The sequence below is a fragment of the Crotalus tigris genome, unplaced genomic scaffold, assembly GCF_016545835.1.
Source record: "Crotalus tigris isolate CLP2741 ecotype Arizona unplaced genomic scaffold, ASM1654583v1 scf7180000017607.2124824, whole genome shotgun sequence".
NCBI classification, from domain to species: domain Eukaryota; kingdom Metazoa; phylum Chordata; class Lepidosauria; order Squamata; family Viperidae; genus Crotalus; species Crotalus tigris.
Genome location: NW_024096509.1, coordinates 2,008,495 through 2,031,285, shown reverse-complemented (window position 1 = coordinate 2,031,285; position 22,791 = coordinate 2,008,495). Strand labels below are relative to the sequence as shown.

Sequence of the window (22,791 nt, the reverse complement as noted above, 5' to 3'; positions counted from 1 at the left end):
AACTAAATTTTTTTAATGGAATTATTCTGTTTGTAAGAAATCTATATCCATGTTTATTTGTAAAAAAAAAAAAAAAAAAAAAAAAAGGGAAATCCCCCCGCCCGGTACTATAGCATAAAGTGGATAGATATGCCAATTTGCTTGTCAAGCCAAAGAACTGCACTCTTTAGTAATAATGAAAAGAAATGCACTATGTAGCACTATACAGTTATTTCTGATTCTACATGTTATTGATTTCTTACTTTTCTTTTGAAATGCCTTCAGAACCACACATACATTATATATAAACAAACTTACAACTTTATATATTATTATAAATCAGAAATTCCTAAATATTCATACAGCAGGATGCACAGCATCATCAACATGCATGGATAATGCATGTTTTTATCTTGAGTACATTCTTGTCTTGTCTAGGAGAAAGGCAAGGTGACTATATTATAGTAACAGGCTTCATGTCAGTTTGATCATTTTAAGCAGAGCAGCAATAAGAACTACTATGCTATAGTAATATTCTTAAACCAAACAAGGAGTGGGGCTTATGGAAAAAAGATTTTACTTCTGTTAAAGCAATTTGTAATATTGTTAATTTCCTGAAATTCGTGTCTGGGGGAATAAGACCAGGAAGCCCTGTTCCTAGTTATACCAATCCAAGCAAAAGACAAATCCTTCTGGGACATCCACAGGATCTTTATAAATACGTATAAAAAAGGGGCAGGGCTTACAGTACAACACTGATATTGCTTTCATTACACTGGAATAAGCGCAATACAGTAATACTTTTTGATTCAACAGTTTCCATATAATATTTTTAGATTCTATTTTACTTAGTTATCTAACAGCTTCTGAAAATTCTTTATAGTTATTTTCATACCCATGGTTTCCATCCTGGGAAGAGGCGGCTAAGATTTTTGGGGTCCATGGCTTGCTGTATGAGGAAGTTCACCTGGCCGGCCACGCTGAGTACTGTACCTTCTTCCATTCCTTTAAGTTTCTCCTGAAGTCGTATCAAGACACGCTCTGCCACTTTGTTGGACAACTGGTTTTCATTACTGAGAAGGAAACAAGGGTTTTAGGAAGCATACAGATACTAATAAATACAAAAATACAAAATAATAGTACAAATTTGTCCTTACTTTGATTTTTTGTTACATCCTTGATCAGCACTACTGAAATTGGAGTTGACATCAGCTTCATCTTCCGACCTTTGCTGCAGATATAAAGCTTTCAAAGGATTCATGGTCCAGTCAAACAGAGGGTCATATAGAAGAACCTAAATATCAAAGGAGACACAATTATGTTTCTGAAAAGAGCTTTCCACTGCCCATCTCTCAGAACAATGTATTAGTTTTATCTGTGTAGCATAATTTATAAATGGGCATTCTAGGCCAAATTTAGAATTGCTCAACCCATAAATTCAACTGCTGAACTCTGATTTCCCCAAATAGCCAAGTCAAATAAATAGAGATAATGTTACATCAATCTGCAATCCCAAGTGTTATATTTTGTTATTGGCTCTTATTCTGTTGACTGACAGGAAGAAGAATGCTCATTCAAAGATCTTATGGCTGTGAAGTTCATGGACTTTTTGTTTATTTTGGGAGTACAGAAACTGGGTTCTGAAAAGGAGACTGCAACTCCCTCCCAAACCAACAATTGATAAATATTTTTCTACACAACACATAATTCCACTTAAGAAGTTGTTACTTTGAAATGTGCTGCTGGCAACCAGCATAGCTTGTTTCAAAAAAAGGTTGTGCCACTTTATTAGAGTCATGGTGATCAAGGGCTGTCATCTTTGATGGCAATGTGACTGCCTTTGAAGGCCATTTGCTGGTGACTAGTAGGCTTTGTTGGCAGTTGGGTAGCTACTGTTAAGAACAGACTGCTGAACTAGATGGGCAGAAGTCTGATCCAGCAAGCCATTGCACATGTTCTTATATCCCCAATACCCCCAAATACTGCTCTCTCCTTGTGCTTCAACTTATCCATTGCCTAGCAATTTAGATGGATGGACAGACCCTTAGCACTTAATTCAAAGTTCCCACATGATTCATAGTAAATTTATAAACTATTACCTGTTTCCTGGAGTCTGTGCCTATGTTGCTGTTTGCCATATCTTTGTATTATCAGGTCCAAAGCAATACAACATGAAGAGCTTTCTGAATGCCTTTCCAGGTTGGCTTACTGCTTTATTCTTTTACTTTGTGTTAAAATGACTGAATGTCAGTCTAATATTATAAGTTTGCTTTATTGGAACATGAATTCAAAATAACTAGCATGTTTCAGTAATAATGCACTATTTGTATATTGCCTCCATTTCCATATTCATTGAGATAGGAGGAATCAGAATTTTTAAGCTACTTACCAACTAAGTTGTCTTTTGGCAGGCAAAATAATAAATAGGGAGTATAATAGTCCAAACCACACCAAAGAGTATTTAATATAACACTGACTTACAATGTTTTATATTTAGCCAAGAAATACTTACTTCTACAATAGTCAGAAGGGCTTCTTGAGAATTTCTCATAACATTCATGGTTTTTTCACAGCATCTAAATGATTTCCAAACAGAATATAATGTCAAAGCCAGTTTCTATTTTAACTTTTATAGAAAACATTACAATGTAATTTTCAAGGTAGTAATAAAGTTTACAATCGGCTCAACGCAGGTCACATTTTTATAAATGAAAACAGTTCTTACCAACTCAATCTCCCAAACTGTAAAAACAGAAATTCTGGCATACATGATGCTAAAATGCTTTGAAAGGGGTAACATACCTCCTGAAGACCCCCTCAACACCAGCAATGCCCATGCCATCCACTACGTCTCTTGTTAGCCTAAAAGGTACAGTCTCTGGAGTAGGAAGGATTTTGCCCTGCTCAAAAGCAACTCCTAGTGGAGAAAAGAAAGCAGAAGTCGAAGATCACTGGATTAAACACCCTTGTGTACCAATGCAGCATTAGAATATATATTTTTAAAAGGCAGGAAATACAGTTGATTGCAGCAATGAGGTAACAATACATACTTTAGTGCAGTGGTGGCGAACCTATGGCACAGGTGCCAGAGGCGGCATTCAGAGCCCTCTTTGTGGGCACATGTGCCTTCGCCCCAGTCCTAGGCCTTCAGCTGGGTTTTCTAAAATCTTTTTGCTTTAGGCCTCTGCCGCCGTGCGCAAAAAAAAAAAAAGGTTCAATCAATCAATTTCAACTTCTCGCAGAAAAAAAAAAGATCTTGCAAAGTTGGAATTGATTGATTGAACTTTTTAGTCCCACCCAGTCTGCCGTTACCACCATAGCCACGCCCACCCAATGGGCCACACCCACCCAGCACCCGATGATGCATAAGTGGGTTTTGGGTTGCAGTTTGGGCACTCGGTCTCTAAAAGATTCGCCATCACTGCTTTAGTGATTATTAAATTACAGGGAGTCCTCCATTCATTTAGCAATCATTCAAAGTAATGTTGTTGGTTATAACTGGTCTTTGAGTTCCAGTGTCCCAGCATCCCTGTGGACATGTGATCACAATATGGGTGCTTGGCAACAGGTTTGCAGTTACAACTGATTGCACTGCCCCTTGATCACGTGATCACCGTTTGTGACCTTTCCTACCAGCTTCCCCAGAAAGTCAATGGGGAGGTTTTCAGGGAAGGTCAAGTCAAGGGGGCAAAGCTCCCACATTCACGCACCCTCCCAGGCCCTCCGGATTCCCACCCCTGGATCCTTGCTGCATCTCCCTGCCACCCGTGCCCCTTCCCCAACCCACACGGCATCTCCCTGGCATCTTTGGGTCTTTCTGCACCTGGCAGCAGCCACTTACCTTCCCTGCCGCCCTGGGTCTTACAACTTTCTGTCAGCTTGCCCACTGATTTGGATGTGAGAAGCTGGTAGGAAGTTGCCTCATCTAATAACTATGAGATTCAATTGACAACAGCAACTAGGAGTGCAAGGATTGCTGTCAGTAAACAATGCAATTGTGCTTTACAACTACACTGCTCAGGGATGGAAATTCTGTCCCCAACTGGCATTGTAAATTGAGTACTACTTGTGTCTTTTCAAAAACAGGGGCAAGAATATAACCAATCTAGTCAATGTTTCTGCAGTTCATGGTATTTTTTTACTTCATTCTTTTATCATGTTACTCTGTTCCTTTCTCCATGACTCAATCAATGGTAAAGCCCTAAGCGGATGTTTAGAAACTGAGAGGCCCCCCCCCCCTCTTACATCAATATTGTCCATGGGATATCTTCATCCTTCAGGCAAAAAGCCTTAGTACAAGCAATGATGCACAATTTCATATGAGAGGCTTTTCCTCTTCAGACAGCCATTCAATTACACAGGAGAAAGAGGTTGATAAGGGCAGAGTTAGTCAGAATGATGAACCCTCCTGTCTTTATAATGCTTGAATGGGACTTACATCAAAATCTAAGCATTTGATTCCTTTGTTTGGTACATACCTAGATCAATGTGTACGAGTTCTGCACTTTCTTCATCTAACAGAATATTCTGTACATGCCTGTCTCCTAGACCGAGTATGTAGCCGACTGAAATGGAAATATCCAAAGTTAATCCAGATGTACCTGCACCCAGTCTTTATTTTTTGAAAGCCTACTGCAAATACAAAGGTTGGGCTTCTTCCCTTCCCTTGCCATAATCTAGCAAATCAGTTCCATGCTCCAATAATGCCCTGTTTTTCAAAACTATCTTTTCAAAGGGGAATAAAGAGCTGCAGACAGCTAGTAACTAATATACAGATCTGTATGCAGCTCTGGCACAGAATATCCAATATTTTCATATAATTATTCTTTTGTATCAATAATACATACATTTATTTTAACATAAATATTAGAAAACATATTGAGAAGCACCTGTGGTTTTAACATAAATATTAAAACACATAGTCTCAATACGTTTTCTAATATCTATGTTAAAATAAATACGTAGTAGGTATTATCTCAAACCCCACTGTTGATCCAAAAATTATGCCAACTGTTTCCCAAGCCACACTGCTGGATAAAAAAATTAACAAAGCAAAGCATTGTTTATTTTTCATTTGCAATCAGAATAACACACCTCACTAAAAATAGGAAGATAATATCTACACAATCTATTAAAATACTCAGCTTACCAAAAATGAGTTCACCATTTTAAAAAAAGCACAAAGTGGTTAAGAGTTAACAGTTTGCAAACCCATTTTGGAGTTTCTGGAATCCTATCTGAAAAATCAGAAGTGTAGTTTCCTGCCATTTTGAAGGGGAAAGGAACAAATATTATCAAAAAAGGAAGGATGGGCAACTTGTGGTGTTGCACCATGTGCCCTTCTTAATCTGGCTTCCAGAAGCTCTTCCAATCACAACTGCTAATTATTAGTGGCGTGATATCCAACATTTAGATATGTAAAAATGACAGTGCACTTGCAAAGTAGGTTTTATATATGTTAAAAGAATAGTTTGCTGAGATGGAATCAATCAATCAAACAAACAAACAAACGCCTAGATAAAAACAACTACAGGGGAAAAAAACCCTGGCTCACAGCATCTGTGTGATGCTCTCCTATGCCCTTTGCATCATCCTTCCTACAACTGTGGCCCTTGCTCTTCTGATAAATATTGGGCCACTTCTGCCATCTAAAAATTGCCAGTGCTAGTTTAATACCCCCTCCCCCCAATTCTGAAGAACAAAAAGAAACAATTTGCCTTTGCCCAGGTCTCAAAAGAATCAACTCCCAAAAGTTACATCATCAACATATTGTCTCCATTTATAGCCTACTGTTATCTCTAGGTTGCTTACTCTTTGCCTACAGCAACTCCAATGGCAAAGAACTTTTCATAAAAAATTAATAAAATTCCTTCATTTAATAGTAAATATGATAAAAAGCTTGATAAAACATTATATTTTATAATACCTATAGATGAAGTAGCAACGCTTCGAGTGTATGCCAATCTTTTCTCAAACCACACCGCTGGATCCAAAAATCTTTCCATACAGAAATAGCGAAATACAGGTTGAAAATTCTGGCATATATCCATGAAAACTGTATATTTTTCTTCAAAATCTTTCTTTTGTGCATCCTTTGAAGGGAACCACAAATAGTTTAGAGATATTTATTTCTTTTCCCCTATTATCTCTGAGTATAGTTTCTTTTGTGTATGAATAGAGATGGTATGAAAAATGATTTCAAATACAACTAGTCTTGCAGGAAAATAAAGTCTCTTTCCTAAAAGGTATAAATGCATATGAAAATGTGCACTAGATATTCTGATAACATTATAAACATCATAATGTGGTGAATAAAGTACTAAATTTGGCAGGATTTGGACAGCAAAACAACCTTTAAAACAGGTAAATAAATAATAAATAAACCAGCAGATGGAATTAAGAAGGGACCGGTTCTGTGGAGAGGTTTTTCCATGGACCTGAAGAAACGTGGCTTCACGTGCTGCCTGCATCCCAATGGGACTTCGTTTGCGATGACCGATTTCTGGCATGCTGTGGTCAGTGCCGGTCCACGGACTAGGGATTGAGGACCCCTGTTCTAGAGTTCTGCAATTAAGACGGGATAGCCCTACAACCTGGTAATGCTGTCTGAATTATTGCAGAGATTATATGTAGCGCTACCTGCCTTTGAAAACTGTATAGACATTTCAGAGCACATGGCTGTTAATGGGAACTGATTAGTAGGATCCTATCTGCACTGTCAGAGAGACATTTCTGGGTCAACTCAAAGTGCTTGTTTTAGCTTTAACTGCCAAACATCTTGGAATGAGATATCAAAAGCAATGATCATCTGCTAAAAATGGCTTCTAAATTCATAAGAGTATCATCTGAAGCCCTCTTCAAGATACTTCACAAAGTGAGGCAAGGCAGGTAACTACAAAAGAAAGTATTTTTTTCCAGGGGTGGAATCCCATTTGAAAACAATTCTCCTCACAATCAGGGTTTCAAATGTGCTATGTTCTTCTTCTTCTTCTTGTTGATTTCATATTGGTTTCATTGTGCCAATGTGTAATCATCTCATTATACCTGACAGTTTGACCCATCTGTACCACTAGCTAAATCTGATTTAAAAACTGAATTCCTATTACATGGTAAAAGTCTTTGAGGTCATATTACTTTTCTGAGTGTATACTGAACCACTGTTCGACAAAATGATTGTCTCTCACATAGACAACCATTTTTTCTACTACCCCATCTATTTTCTTATGACCAGTTTCTACAAATGAAGAAGCGTTAATTGGCATAATTTAATATGGCGGACTTACAAGCATTTTCCTTTGACAGTCTATGCTACTGTAGTCTTGTGGTCTATAGCGTTTGTGAGCACTGCTGTCCGTATTGATGAGGAATTCCCCCAAAGGAATTGTGCCAGTGCACCACTCTAAGACGCCACTTCTCTGAGAAAGAGGAACAACCTATAGAGGTAGACAAAGCAGATCTGTTCTGAATTATGTGAACTCTGGTTAATCAGGAAAGTGCTAGAGAACGTATTAACACAGAATTGGGGTTATCATTGGAAAGATAGAAGAAAACTCTCAAGATAAAAGGAAGGAAAGAGGACATGCACAAGTTGATTGTTCTAGAGCTTGTCTGCAATAAGGGGAAAGAGTCAGCTGTAAAGCACATAATATATTTCAGAAGTGGATTTGCTACTTCAGATAAAACAATATATAATGTTATATATTACTCATATTTTCTGTGCTCTTAATTGTGTTACACAGGTAGTGTTTGTCTTACAAGAGCAATTGGGAGTGGAATTTTGATCACTAAGCAATGCGGTCATAAAGCATTACCCCATGGCTTAGTGATGACAATCCCTGCAGTCCCAGTTGATGTTGTTAACTAAATCCTGTGGTCATTAGGCGAGGTAACCTCCTGCTGGCTTCCCACAGCCCAAGCCAGTATGGAAGCTGATAGAAAGCTGCAAGTCCCAGGTCCATGGGTAGATGAGCAAAGAGCAAGGTAAGGCATGGATGTGAGTGAGGTTGGTGAGGGTACAAGGGTATGTCTAAGAGTCACTGCAAAGGTTGGGGAAGGAGCATAAGAGGCACCACAAGGATTGGGGAGGGTGTTTAAGAGGTGCAGATCACGGAATGTGCACAAGGGTATGTGTGAAAGGTGCTATGCAGGTCAGGTAGGGTGTGTTAAGAAGCACCACATGGTGGCTGGGGGTGGTGTGAGAGGCACTGCATGAGCTCGGAGTGTGGATGGGGATCCACAGGAGGGAAGACTTCCCCAGCATCTTGTGACCTTTCCTGCTGGTTTCCTCAAAGATTTTCAGAGGAAGCCAGCAGGGAAGGTTATAAATGGCAATCATAAGATCATGGGGCACATAGCAGCCAGTTGTAGGAGGGAATGTGTTGTCAACCACTCGGATTCCAACCATGTGCTGGGATGGTTGGAACTTTTGATAACCAGTTGTAACTACTATTTGTTCAGTGCCATTGAACAGTCACTGAGCAAATGGATATCAGTCGAGGACTACATCTATTTTAAATTGCGTTAATTGCATTATTTTTGTATTACATTTATCACTTTTTCTTTATAAATCTTTTAAAATCATTTTATAATCTATCTAGAGAAGTTGGGTTATTGCTCCAAATAGAAAGAGAATAAATGAAGAGTCCCAGGCTACATCCACAACGGGTTCCCAAGCATCAGAGGCTGGGCAAGGTCTGTGTCAGACTGTGGAAAACTACTACTACCTTGCGGTTGTCATTTGAAACTAGGCAAACACTTATTCTGTTGGAAGAGAAAGATTGGCAGCCCATTTGCCTGGTGGCCAGATTCTGCCATCACCAGTTATTCTAGAAGCTATTAATGAGAAACAGCAGATGAACGAATGGTCTTCTACAGGGCGGTTCCTCCGGCATTCAAGGCATCAACATTATAGCCACAGCAGAGAATTTTTATGCAAAACTTGCCTTGTATCTGCGAATGGTCAGTTTTCTCTTTCTGGTGTCAGCATCTTGCTGTAGCAGAGTGTTGCACATCTGGAAAACCTGTTGCATAACAGCATCCTGTCTCAGATCGTCACGCCCCTTTAAGAGATTTTTTAAAAAGCAACAGGAATAACATTGTCTCCAGAATGAATATAAAGGCAGAATTATATAACCTGATCCTACATGCATTCAGAGAAGCAAATGGAAACTGCATCCATGTAAGTGTGTTAAGGACAGCAATTATTATAAAAAAAAGTCTCCACACATCCCCACAACCTTTGCATTCTAAATGAGAATGAGAATGAAACTGCAATTTCAAATGAACCTTCTTTCTTTGGAATTGCCCAAAAGTATGGAAAAATTTTGGTAAGCGTTGCAAAAATAATAATAAAATTGCTTAAAAACTTTTCACTCACAACCAATATCATATGCCAACTGTTACTATCTAAACTCTCATACAAGGAAATAAAAATATACAGAAGCTCCCATGGTAGAGTCCTGACCCAATAGTGCAAATTCAAAATGGTACTGGAAGAAGAAACAAATTTTTCTATGTATGCATTCCGATACTAAAATGTTCCTCAAATGAGAAATAAGCTTAACAGTGAAGGTATACTTCCACTGATTGTAGGTTTGTGACTGAATATTTTATCATACCTATTCTGATGTGAAGAACTCAGCAGCATACAAAAGTGCCAAATCTATAATCCTGTTCATATTTCATAATGAAATAGAGAACTCACCTTCACAAGCTGCCTTCTCTGTTGTCCATCTGAACCAACACAATTTATTATTTTGGGCAGATTGACCCCGCCTGCTAGGTGAAATTCTGGTTTGAATGATGTTATTGTAATCAAATGTTCATATTTGCCACTAGGATCCACCTAAAACCACACAGAAATTTAGATGAAATGTAGATATTTCTTGCAATTTGTCCCTTCCCTAAATGAAATGTTCAACTGAACAGTAAAGGATGTTTTTATTTCTCTGCTACCCGCAACACACTGAGATTTAAATTTAACTTAAATTGAGTTACCTTAATTTCCATGGTAGGTACAGCAACATCTTCTAGATTCTTTAACTTAGTTATAGGTTGATCGGAAGGAATATTTATGCCTCCTGGATAAACAATACATGCCTCATATTAATAAATATTTGCTATTCATTGAATCAATATAACTTATCAGGCCAGCACTCCTTGACATACTGAAAAGTCAATGCTTGGGGAACAGTCTTTGAAGAAGTTCAGAATACATTTCTGATACTATTGAAAGTTATTTCAGGGGTTCTACTTAGCAACTACTGAACAATTTATTTTAATTAACTTTATTTATTTATTTATTGGATTCATACCCTGCCAAATCAATCAACTCTCATCTACTAGGCAAGTTGGGAAAAATATTTACAACATACAGCATTCCTATATAATATACTCCAAGTAAAATTCATTGTTGACAGAAAACACTCCCCTTTACTATAGGCCAGGGGTTAGGCAACCTTGTCTCTTTTATGACTCGTGGACTTCAACTCCCAGAATTTCTGAGCCAGCCATGCTGGCTCAGGAATTCTGGGAATTGAAGTCCATGAGTCATAAAAGAGCCAAGGTTGCCTACCCCTGCTATAGGGTTTGAACTAGGAATAAATTGATTCCAAGCATCCAAATAATCCCCAATTCTCCAAATACCTACTTCTGTGGGTTTTCCAGGGAGTTGCATCCATGTTTGCCAAAATAATATAAGCATCACAAAGGGCTTCAACCTTTACCACCATATCAGGTTTTTTGCGTTTTACAATGTTAATTATCCTGCTAGCAGCCTTCATTCGATCCTGCAGGATGAGTTTTTTTTTTAAAAAAGGAAGTTTGAAATACAATTCAAATGCAAAAAATAAAATTAATCAAAAACTTAAAATAAATCTGATATGAGGAAACAGAATACATTACAGAAGAAATTTTTTTTTATCCTCATCTTCAAAGTTGATAACGTTGTATGATTCCTTTAACAAAACTTTTTTTTACAACCTGAAATAATGCAAATACAGTTAAATTTAAGTACCTTGTCAAGAAGAGATGTTTCCTTTGGCACATTTTTTATTAGTCCACTTTTTTTAGTCACTTCTGGCTTGGCCAGGAATTCATCTTTGTTGGCATTAGCCAATGCCAAAATTATAAACAAAGTGTGATGTGGATGGTCGAGAGAAATTTTTGCTATAAGCTATTCAAGTAAAATATTTAAAAAGTTGATTATTTAAAATAAAATACTAACTGAACATTAAACAAGCATCAAAGTTTCAACAATAATGTCCAATGTGTGCTTTAACTCAGAAGTATACATATCGACCTGGAAACCCTTATATATGGCTCCTCCCTAAAGATTTATATTAGCTATAGTTAATTAATTTAATATAAGTTTCACTTTATTTACATTAAATGAAAGCTAGTTTTTAATCCCACTTATAAGGGGTCTGCAGGATATTACAACAATGGGGACCAGGATTGCCATTGCCAAGTGATGCAGTCATAAAGTGCGACATGATATGAACACACAGCTTAGCAAAGACAACGTCAGCGGTCCTGGGTGCCATCGTAACCCCAGGGTGCATGGGATATTAAGTGGGAAGAGGCGGGAGTCCTAGGCAAGGAGTGTGGGGAGTACAGTTGTCACAATGGGTGTGGGTACCACAGATAGGTTTTTGGACAAGGGAAGAATCAGGGGAGGGCCAGTGGAGGCTGCAGATGGGCCAGCAGAAGCCACAAGGTCAGGGGAATGCCACAAACAGGTGTGTACTACAGAGGGCAGGAAGGATGATAGGCAGAAGAAGATCTTTGGGATACAAGATCACAGGGACACCATGACAGAGACAGAACTTCAAGGACCGACCATAAGTCCATTTTGTCAGTGCCACTGGAACTCTGAACTGTGGACATAAACTGAGGACTACCTAGTTTTTTGGGCGCACCGCACCAAAAATATTTAATATGTAACATATGTCATAGTGAGTACTTCTTGACAAGGTTGTTTGACCCGATTATAAATCAAGGAAATCCTTTAGCATTGTCAAAGTATCTAAAGCAATGTAGAAAGAATTCTATTAGCTCAACAGTCCACATGCATTCTGAGAAAAAAAAATTATACCGTTCTCCTATCCTACCTGTTTAAAATTCAAACAAAAACTCTGTATTTGTAAATCAGGAAGATACCGTACATGACAATTGAAAGTCAATTACATTATTTAAAATTTCATGAAATCCACTCATCCTGGTTCCCATTCGAGCAGCCAGCTGGTACATTAATGGCAAGAATTTGTAAGATGGGATTTTCTGTGCCTCCTTCTGTTGTGCAGCAAAAGAGCATGTAAAATAGAGGCAAAATAGGAAAGTGCATTTAGTATTTAAACACAGGCAGTTTTTAAACAGTGTAAGATGTTTGTATAAGCTTTATGAATGCCAGAACAGAGTGACTATAATCCATTACTATTAATATCACTAAAATATGGAAGTATCATTATCTTTTCAACAAAAGAAAATGATTATATTAATCTGATCTTGGGATTGAATATACTGATAGCCCTTGATTAACAACCATTCCTTTAGTGACTGTTCAAAGTTACAACAGTACTGAAAACAATTATTTATGACTTGCCTTCACACTATAACTATTGCAGTGTCCTATGATCACAAGATTGCAATTCAGGTGCTTGGCAACCCTCGTGCATTTATGAGGGTTGCAGCATCCTGTGGTCATATAATCATCATTTTCAGCATTTCCTTTTGATAAGCAAAGTCAATAGTCATGTGATATTTTACTTAAGGATCCCGACTGGAACTGCTGTCGTAAGTTGGCACATTCATATACTGTTTCATTTAGCAATGGAATTGGTAATTAAGGTCATTAAGCAAGGACTACCTATATTCCTAAGAAAGCCATGCAAATATAATACTACGTGGCTAACTAGACTAGCAGATCTCTTTTATATCTAAGCCTCTCTGGGTGTTTTCTTTCCCTTTGCCACAGAGGCAACCCACAGACCAGACTGAAAAGTAAAAAAACAAATAAAGCTACAAAAGATAAGGTGTGCTTGGTATAAAAAAGAATCAATATGAAACATAATTAGATGTTTATGCAAGTTGGATACTTTCTTATACTAGCCTGAAAAAGTAACAGTCAAAAACACTATTAAGATGGCAAGCTGATGTTAATTAATTCAGATAGCCATGCCACATATCCCAAGAACAAAAGCTAATGAGGTGAGGCAGACATAATGAGAGTGAGAGAGAAGAAACAAAGAGTGTGTCAAATGCAATGCTTTAGCTCTAATCATTTCTCTATGTAGGAGAAAAACAAGATAGTATCCTTCAAACTAATCAACTATAGTTTATCTACTGAAACCCACAACAATAATGAAATAATGTAATATAAAATTTGTTCTGATTTTGAGAAACTGTACAGGTAGCATAAATATGCACAAAATGTGTAAAATCCAAATCAACATGCATAGGTCTTTTTACAAAAGCTGGATTTACATGATAAAGGCTTAGATCCAAATCAAAGATTCACAACATAAAAGCAGCTGGCCCTAAATTTAGCCTCAAATATGTGTTTGTAGGTGCATGTACCTTTGAGTCAACATTGATTCCTGGGCAAGTCTCAGCAGTTTTTGAGTGAGTGAATCTGTCCGTCCGTACGTCCGCCCGCCCACCTATCTATCATCTATCTATCTATCTATCTATCTATCTATCTATCTATCTATCTATCTATCTATCTATCTATCATCTGTCTGTCTGCCTGTCTGTCTCATTCTACATCAGCCATCTCACTGAAGTGACTTTTTTTGGACGTGGTTTGCCATTGTCTCCTTCCTAGGGCTGAGAGTGAGTGACTGGCCCATAGTCAACCAACAGGCTTCCTGCTTAAGGCAGGCCAAGCACTAAGTGTCCTGCTTTCTAGCCACTGTACCAAATTGGTTCTCAATATGAAGCAACCCCAACATGAAACAGAAAAATAAGACTTCAGCAAGACCAACCTGAATCATGTCATTGACTTCAGAAAGTCCAGCGTTCTCAAGCCAGAGAGAACAGAGGCGGAAGATCCACATGTCGTGCTCCTCTCCACTCAATAAACACATAATGTAGTTCTCAACTGCTTTGCATAAGAAACGCTTACGATCTTCTCCCAGAGCACGAATTTCACATTCATCTATTTCCAGCTCCCTCTGAACTTTCACAGTGTATCTAAGCAGTACAAAATGAGAAATAAGACCTCCATTCCAAAACTCCTCTGATTAAATACCAATAATTATACAAAAGATAATTATACAGTTATCCTGCAAGAAACTCATTGTTAAACTACTTGTCCCATAAATATCAGGATAATACAGTGAAATTAAAGAATTCCAAGATAAAAAGACCAGGACCATCTTAATTTCATTTTTATTGCAATAGTGTTGGCTTGCATACTTGCAGCTTTTCAAAGGAATGGACAATATCATGTAAAAACATCCCAAAAATAGGAACAAAAAAGTTGTACTTAAAAATTTTAAACAACTAAAATCTTAAAGATACTTTGAGAACATAGATTTAGCTATCTCACAGGGTGGCCATTTTATTACCATTGTTTAACCCTTGGGCATGGATGCCATCTTAAGTGTTTGAAAAATGCCATGGTGTCCATGATCACTTATTGGAAACTTCAATCAAGTTACTAACAGTGGCTGGTTTCAGCTGTGAGATTTACCTATTAGTCTGAAATTTATGCTCCCTTATAAGGCCAACTTCATATTTGGCTTTCTTCAGCAAAGCTTGCTTATTTTCAAATTCTGATGATTTCATACGATCTTCAATTCTCTGGTACTCAGTATCCGAAAAACGAGCCAAAGACAGAAAAGCCTTCATCTTTCCTCTCTTCAGCTCATCACTGCTGTCGTCACTGTGATTCCCAGCAATTTTAACTGCCTGGAGCGATGTTAGAAACAGGATAAATATGGCCATTAAAGAGAGTAACAATTAAACAAATAGAACAATGTAAACCAAATTTAATTTTCAAATATTTTGCACAGGTTCTAGGATTCTCTCCGAATCATTTACCTTTTCCAAGTAGTTCTGCATAATGATGGTAGGATTTTCTAAAAAGGTCTCTGCTAACCAACTTCCACATAACCTCAAGCATTCTGTGTAAATTAATTTCAGATGTGGGTCTTTCTCAACCTTGGAGTAAGAACAATGCAGATCAGATATTTTACTACAATATTAAGTAACTCTTTTTCCCAGCATCTCTTTTATTTTTCACTTTGACATTTTTTCTTAAAATACTTTGCTCTTCTTATTTAATAGAACCACATATTTCTCAAAACAAAGCAGGAATTTAAAACAATTTTATTACTACCAAACCCATCAGTCAAATAAATCATACTACCTCAGACCAATTTTCATCCAATTTCTTGATCATGTCTTTTAGAATACTCAGTGCTAAGCTTTCTTCCTTTTTAGCCCAGAACACCTGAGCTTCTTCTAATTTCCATTCTGATACTCCGTGTCTAGCTGGGCTGTACTGTTTAACTTCATAGATTGCTCTTTCTGGAAGCTGAAAACAAACACAAAGAACTCTTTGTGGTTTCCTTTCCATTTTAGAGAATCAAGGCACCACAGAATTTAAGGCCCTTTGCCTATACAATGTTTTTTTCTAATAAAAAAGTTAAATTTGGCAACTATTTTTATGGTTTAATCCAGAGTAGAAAATTAACAACTGTATGAACAGTGCCAAGCTTTGAGTGAAGATATGTGCATGCTTCGAGGCCTATAATGCCTTCATGGACAAAAAGGAAAACATTTTGATGCTAGGTAGGTAAATAGGTAGGTAGGTAGGTAGGTAGGTAGGGAGGGAGAGAGAGGGGGGGGGAAAGGAGGGAGGGAGATATCCACTTTATGATGGAAGGATATTCGCTGATATTACTTATGAACAAACACCAAAATAGAATCTTATGGTTACTAGAACAATGTATTTCATTTACAATACCTCTTATTTTTAGCATAAAGATACATTTATGCTTCTACTTTTTGTGGAATAAAACATTCTGAAAGTATGCTAGTGACTGTAAAGGTTTCCCCTATCCCAGGGGTAGGCAACCTTGGCTCTTTTATGACTCATGGACCAGCTGTGCTGGCTCAGGAATTCTGGGAGTTGAAGTCCACGAGTCATAAAAGAGCCAAGGTTGCCTACCCCTGCCCTATCCAGTTGTTCTGACTCTAGGGGGCAGTGCTCATATCCATGTCTTAGTCAAGGGAGCCAGCATTGTCCGAAGACATTTCCGAGGTCATATGGCTAGCATGACTATATGCCAAGGTGCATGGAACACTATTACTGAAGTGGTACCTATTTATCTACTTGCATTTGCATGCTTTCAAACTGCTAGGTGGCCAGGAGCTGGGCAAGTAACGGGACTTCACTCTGTCAAGTCTTGAACCCAGGCTGTTAGTTTTCCAGCTGACAAGCTCTGTTTCTATGAAGAACCTAAAGATAAATCCTTTATATATCCAATATTTGCACGTTAATAAAAGCATAGGATTAAATTTCGGGAAATAGTTACGGTTGATTCTTACTTGTGAATTATTCGCCATTCGAGCCAATCTGGATAGTTCCACAAGATGTTCAGTGAGGATGTTTTTAATGCATTCTGTTTGGACATTCTCATTTTCCTTCTCCAGAAGAATCTTGAGAATTACTGTACGCAAAGCCATAATAGGCTCTTGGAAAGCAAAGTCACTATCCTGAAGAAGTTGGGACTGCTTCTGCCACTTCAGATGCAAATTATGCAACTGGCTATTAGTTTCTGACCTGAAAGCAAAGAATAAAACTAAGAAGCTTTGACTAAACATTAATAAAATGTTAGCCACAAATAGTCCTTAGTTTAAAACCTAGGATCAAGTTGTAAATGGCAGGTGAGAAATTAAAATCTCTATATGAAATCTTTACTAAGCACATGAAAAACTATCAGGATTGAGTGAATTATTTTTTTACAGGAGTTTTTTTTTATAAGTTTTTATTGAGTACAAAGAAAAAAAAGGATTAAAAACATTGAACATGGTAAATCATCTTTGACTGACATCCATATTGTACATTAATTATATATAATATATTTATATACAACTATACACTTCTGGTCTATATCTTAACTTATCTCTTTACTGTGAAGGCCAAATTCAGTTCCCAAGGGTGTATGTCCAATAGGAGGTAATACTCAGATGTTAAGACCATCTTTAATGTACTGTGCTTGCTCATTTTATTTGCTGAAATATCATTCTTGGTCAGATGGGTCTACAATGGGTCAAAGATCCCTCAAGGGATTAAAATAGTTTAAGAAACAAAGTTGGGCTACTTTCTGTGGGAATACACTGAACCAACTCTAAGGGACAAGAGAGTTGTTGAGGTCTGGCTGCCAGACAAAAGCAGTCTAACTGCCTGGTATTTGTAGCAATTAGAAAAATTATGATTCCCTTCCTCTCAGTGAAGAAGGAAGGGTCTTTGCTATGAGTCATAATTTTTCTAATATATTATTGAAACAGAAAAAGGTGATCAAGGTCAGTTTAAGGACACATGGATGTAATTTAGAAGTGGACCGTCAAGTCTCTTGTTATATTAGTGAGTTCATATAGGCTGCAATTAAAAGAAAGGTGGAGGATGTGATGGTTCAATAAAAAATTTGCTTTGCTGTCTCAGAGTTTAAAAAAGAGGTGTGGCAAAACCTGATTTAATCACATATAATCATTAAAAAAACACATATTACTGTCTCAGTGGCATCACCTGCATCATCATTAGATTTCTAGATCTGACTGACTACAAAGGCCAGCATTCCTAGCAATATAACAGTCATCATGCTGCCCTCTTTGCCTCGGAAACCAAAAGGTAGATAAAAGTAGTGTATTACCTACTGCAAAATATGCTTGCTCCTATTGTGTAAGATGTGGTCGTGAGGGGCCATGACTTCATGGCCAAACGCATTCTTTGTATATGAGTCCTAGTACTGCCCATTCCCAGACCATACACCAGTACACCTGTGCTTCTCTACATGTCCACCATACATGAAAAAGGTGTCCTTTCAAATAGTTTCTGCCCTGATTGTTCTGGGTCTTCTAATATAAATGCTAAGTTGTCTGCATAAGCTTGAAGTTTGTATGTTTCTTTCTTAATCTTAAATCCTTTAATCTGCTCTTCTTGTTTTACTACTCTAGCAAGAATTTCTAATGTATATATAAATAACAATGGCGAGAGAGGACATACACGAGGACAGGAGATTTTTTTGAGAATGCAGTGTCAGTGAGGGAAGGAGGGTGCAAACACCACTCCTTTCCTACATGTGTCACAGTACTGCACATACTCCTAAAAGGAGTAGTGCTTGTAATGGTGCTTTTATTTTGATGAAAGCAGAGAGCCTGTGGATGCTTGGAAAGTGTTGGTATATTGCAATAGCAATATTCCAAATAAGATATGGTGTTTCTGATCATAATGCTTACATTTAGCCAGTCATAGAGAACAATAATATACAAGATCCTCCATAAGTTTATCATTTGGGGAATTTATTTATTTATAGATCTAATATAGAAGTATAATGTAGGAAACTAATTATACCTTTCACATTCATACTCATGTTTTGCTCAGAAATCTGGTTTAGGCATACTTGTGTTTGGAAGTGTACATAAGAACCAAGCAGGAATAAAGAAGTGTTTTAATTGTTAATGTCTTACGATTTGAGCCAAGTCCCTTAGGCGTTTGAAGGCAAATCAATGAAGAATAAGCCTCCAGGGCTTTACTAACCTGTACTGTATGGTATATTTTTTTTAAAAAACCCTAGGTTTTGTTTATCACATTTCTACACCGCTACCGTCATGGACTGGTTCCAGATTTAGTTATGTTTATAGCAGACTCTCTGAAATCAATGAGACTTCTAGTTATATTATTGAACTAAATATTTCACTTTAAGAATGACTGTGTTTGAGTCCAGCCCAATGGCAAAAAATGCTACTTAATGAGCTCATTAAATTACTCAGCAAAAAGTATAATATAAAGAGCCATGGTGGCACAGTGCTTAAAGGGCAGTCCTGCAGTTTACTTCTGCCAGCAGTTCAGCAGTTTGATTCTCACCGGCTCAAGGTTGAGTCAGCCTTCTATCCTTCCGACATCAATAAAATGAAGACCCAGATTGTTGGGGACAATAGGCTGACTCTGTAAACCGCTTAGAGAGAGGACTGCAAAGCATTGTGAAGCAGTATATAAGTCTAAGTGGTATTGCTATACTACTTATATTTTTAAATTTTTATTTAGGCATACAACAAAGCATCACACATTTAAGAGACTTTGATTTTACACAGTCAAAGCATTGAAAATTTTCAGAGGACTAAAATAATGTATAAAGAAATAGTAATACCCAGAGAAAAGTTGTCCTACATATTCCAGCTCTCCAATTGTCTGTAGCCTACACAGCGTAGGCAGTAATGAATATACAGACTCAAGGCTGCCTTTCAGTAGTTCTTCTACTTCTTTGATTCTACAAATAAAAGGAAGAAATAATTATAATCCACTGTTTATAGGCAAACCAACTCAAAAGCCATTAAGCAGAAATTATGAAGAATATTTCATTTAACTACAAAAAAAAATTGAAAAGAACACAGATACCAAACTGCATGTTATTGAATAAAACCATGCAAATTATAAGCTGATATTGATGTGGCATACAGAAGAATCACTAATATTTTTGTCTAGTCTGGAAAACTTTTTTTTAAAGTCAGTTTACACCTTTATAAAGATTTATGCCTTACTGCTGATTTTCCAAATGTATTATCTATCAAGATTTCCACTGCTTTATGATTCACACTGTAAGCAAAAGGTTTAACTTTTTAAAATTACTGAAAAATTTTCTGAAAGAACATTCTGCTGATGATGCACATTTATTGGCTAATTTAAACTACAACACATAAGAAAATGTGACATTCACCAATACTTTATTTGTTAACAACATATACATGACAGTTTTAAAGCTGGCTTCTTACCTGGCACATTTCAATCTTCCATAAAAAGTAGAGAAATCTCTGTCCCGTAGACATTGTAGAGCATCATACAGTGATTCATGGTAGCCTCTTTGCTCTATTTCATCTCTTAAAATAAAAGCAACATAGTTTTTGACTTAAATTTTACAATAATCATCTTTTTAAGACCTAAAAACTCCTATAGTTGTTAACATGTTCTATAAGGCTTCCCATAACAGAATTGAGCTTTAAATCATAGAATTTACACGGCTAAACATGTTCTTAGGTGAGACCTCCACAGACATTTCCCAGATACAATTTGACTAAATAAGAACTGCAAGCAAAGATAAAATCAAGTGAAATAGCCGAATGCCAGTATGGGTGTTACTCTCTGTTATAGTCATGATTCAGAATTACAACCGTTTCTTCCCACCCTTTTCACAAATTTTAGAAATTCTTCGCATAATACTTGGTGCCTTGAAAAATAAACAATTGTTGATTGCTAACTGACAATCATGGACAAAAACCATTGACTCTGTTTCTCATATATTGTAATTTTAATATATCTATATACATGTATACACACACACACACACACACACACACACACACACACACACTAAAAATTACAAACAAATTCAGGATAATTTGCATTACTTGACTGAGGAGATCTGATCCCACTGCATATTCCTCCAAGCTGCCTGGTAACGAATCTCCTGTAATTCTATGGAGCTTTCTTCATTTTGCTGTTCCAATCCTTTTAAGTAGATGGAGAGTGTATCATATAGCCCATAATTCTGCAAAGCCTATTAATCAATGAAACTTAATGTTAATATAATAATATGTGAAGTCTGATTTATGAAAACATTTCCAATCTAGATTAGAAACAATGCATATTTACTAGTTGCAAATATCTTATTTTTACCATTAATTATATTAAGATTTATAAGATCAATATACGTAATTATTTTTAAATGATTTCTTTTTCAATGAAATAGGTCATAGAATTTACAACAACTATTTTAAGTTAATGGAATTGCATTATTAATAAAGTGCTAACTTGCTTCCTTCATATATACATTTATTTATTTAAACAATTCAGTAAAGGCATCCATCTCACAGAAATGAGTCTAGGCAGCATAAAAGACTAAACCAAAACTGTAACACATTTTATAAAACAAAATACAAAAATACACACCATTAGCAGTACTTAGCAACAACTTTGCGTTTATATTACCTCTACCAATCCTGTCTGTCGAATTGATGGTGGAAGGCTGATTTCAAGGTCATAAGTTACCAGAGCTTTCCCCCATGTTCCTTCGTGTTCATATGTTCTTATCCTGGTAAAATAACATTACACAATAACATTTAACCCTAGTTCCTAGTTTTTTTAAACAATAAAGTTAATTTTCTAATATAATTAATACCTGGTCAATGGCTGCAGCATTTTTCCTCCACCACAGCCATAGAGACTATCTGGCTCTCCTATGCTTCTGTATATATCCATAAGAAGGTCCTAAGGGGAAAAAGAAACTAACTGACAAATAAGTCTTGAATATAGTCCTTGACTTACGACTATAAGTGACCCTAAAATTTCTGTTGTTAAATGAGACATTTGTTAAGTGAGTTTTGCCCCATTTTACTACCTTTCTTGCCACAATTGTTAAGTGAATCACTGCAGTTGATAAGTTAGTAACCTGGTTGCTAAGTGAATCTGGCTTCCCCATTGACTTTGTTTGACAGAAGGTCACAAAAGGTGATCACATGACCTTGGGACACAGCAACAATCATAAATATGAACCAGTTGCCAAGCATCTGAATTTTGATCATATGATCATGGAGATGCTGCAAAAGTTGTGATATTGAAAAATGGTTATAAGTTGCATTTTTCACTGCCATGGTAACTTTGAATGGTCACTAAACAAACTGTTGTAAGTCGAGGACTACCTCTATTTTAAAACCTGTTATTTAAAAATATTGTGGTAATCAACTGAACAAGTACAAACAATAATCAACTGAACAAGTACAAACAATACTAGCAATTGACTGTTTTATAAACTATTAGCATATGGACAAGCCTCTAATAACTTCATTATTTCATATTCAGAAGACTGGTAAAAAGAACACTTTGTATTCTTGGACTTTTTTCTTGAATAGTAACTATCCTATCATCTAGTGAATTACTTGTTAAACAGATAAGAGTCTGAAAAGTTGTTTGTGCTATTGCAAAGAGTTTGCTGTTCAGAGAAACACTGTATAATATTTCTCTAAATGTACTAAAATATCTATTTGAATCCCACAATTTGAAATAAATATTAGAGAAACCTACAAATTATGCCTCAAATAATATAATTGGGAGTAACATCTTACCTCAATTCTAAGTAGTTTGTTGTTAAAGTGAATTAGATTTTGGAACACAGGAGACAGTAATAGTTTGGAATTAATTGGAATTAACTCTAATATATCTGGGGAAGGTTGCTAATTTATGGAAGTGATCTTGCCACCATTAAAAGATAACAATTATTTCTCTATAAGTGCCATCACAATGTAGTACTGCTAATTATATGCATTATTTTTATTAAACCACATTAAAAATAACCTTTCTAAGTGACCTCAATGACCACTTTTAAGTACAGTACAATAAATTCTATACCTGCAAACTTATGCCAGTTTCTTCTTTACTCTTCTCACTTAAACAAGTAAATGTTGAATTCTGACTTCCTTCTTCAAATGTTAGTTTCCTGGTTGCTTTAGAAGCAGACCTGCCGAAAAGGAATTGAAAACTGATGTCCAAGTAGAATTGATACTGTGTCTGGGCATTCAGAAAATACAAATCAT

At 36.6% G+C, this 22,791-nt stretch overlaps 1 protein-coding gene across 2 annotated transcripts in view; it reads right to left on the bottom strand.

Moving 5' to 3' along the window:
- Positions 1-62: 62 nt before the first annotated feature.
- ATM (ATM serine/threonine kinase) overlaps positions 63-22,791 on the bottom strand; it is a 64,134-nt gene continuing 41,405 nt past the window's right edge. Inside the window, exons 40-63 of one of the 2 annotated variants that reach the window (XM_039322278.1) lie at positions 22,607-22,715; positions 21,381-21,469; positions 21,191-21,293; positions 20,611-20,759; positions 19,978-20,082; positions 19,356-19,475; positions 16,534-16,768; positions 15,350-15,517; positions 15,022-15,141; positions 14,672-14,889; positions 13,962-14,169; positions 12,166-12,270; positions 10,994-11,152; positions 10,628-10,766; positions 9,976-10,058; positions 9,683-9,823; positions 8,922-9,038; positions 7,263-7,412; positions 5,906-6,071; positions 4,458-4,544; positions 2,782-2,896; positions 2,492-2,555; positions 1,137-1,273; positions 63-1,052 (exon numbers count right to left, since the gene is read on the bottom strand). In XM_039322278.1, coding sequence (XP_039178212.1) covers positions 869-1,052; positions 1,137-1,273; positions 2,492-2,555; positions 2,782-2,896; positions 4,458-4,544; positions 5,906-6,071; positions 7,263-7,412; positions 8,922-9,038; positions 9,683-9,823; positions 9,976-10,058; positions 10,628-10,766; positions 10,994-11,152; positions 12,166-12,270; positions 13,962-14,169; positions 14,672-14,889; positions 15,022-15,141; positions 15,350-15,517; positions 16,534-16,768; positions 19,356-19,475; positions 19,978-20,082; positions 20,611-20,759; positions 21,191-21,293; positions 21,381-21,469; positions 22,607-22,715 — 3,271 coding nt within the window. In that variant the 3' untranslated portion in view covers positions 63-868. Of the gene's footprint in view, positions 1,053-1,136; positions 1,274-2,491; positions 2,556-2,781; positions 2,897-4,457; positions 4,545-5,905; positions 6,072-7,262; positions 7,413-8,921; positions 9,039-9,682; positions 9,824-9,975; positions 10,059-10,627; positions 10,767-10,993; positions 11,153-12,165; positions 12,271-13,961; positions 14,170-14,671; positions 14,890-15,021; positions 15,142-15,349; positions 15,518-16,533; positions 16,769-19,355; positions 19,476-19,977; positions 20,083-20,610; positions 20,760-21,190; positions 21,294-21,380; positions 21,470-22,606; positions 22,716-22,791 lie in introns of those variants that run through there. The other variant, XR_005554093.1, reaches the window with a different exon arrangement.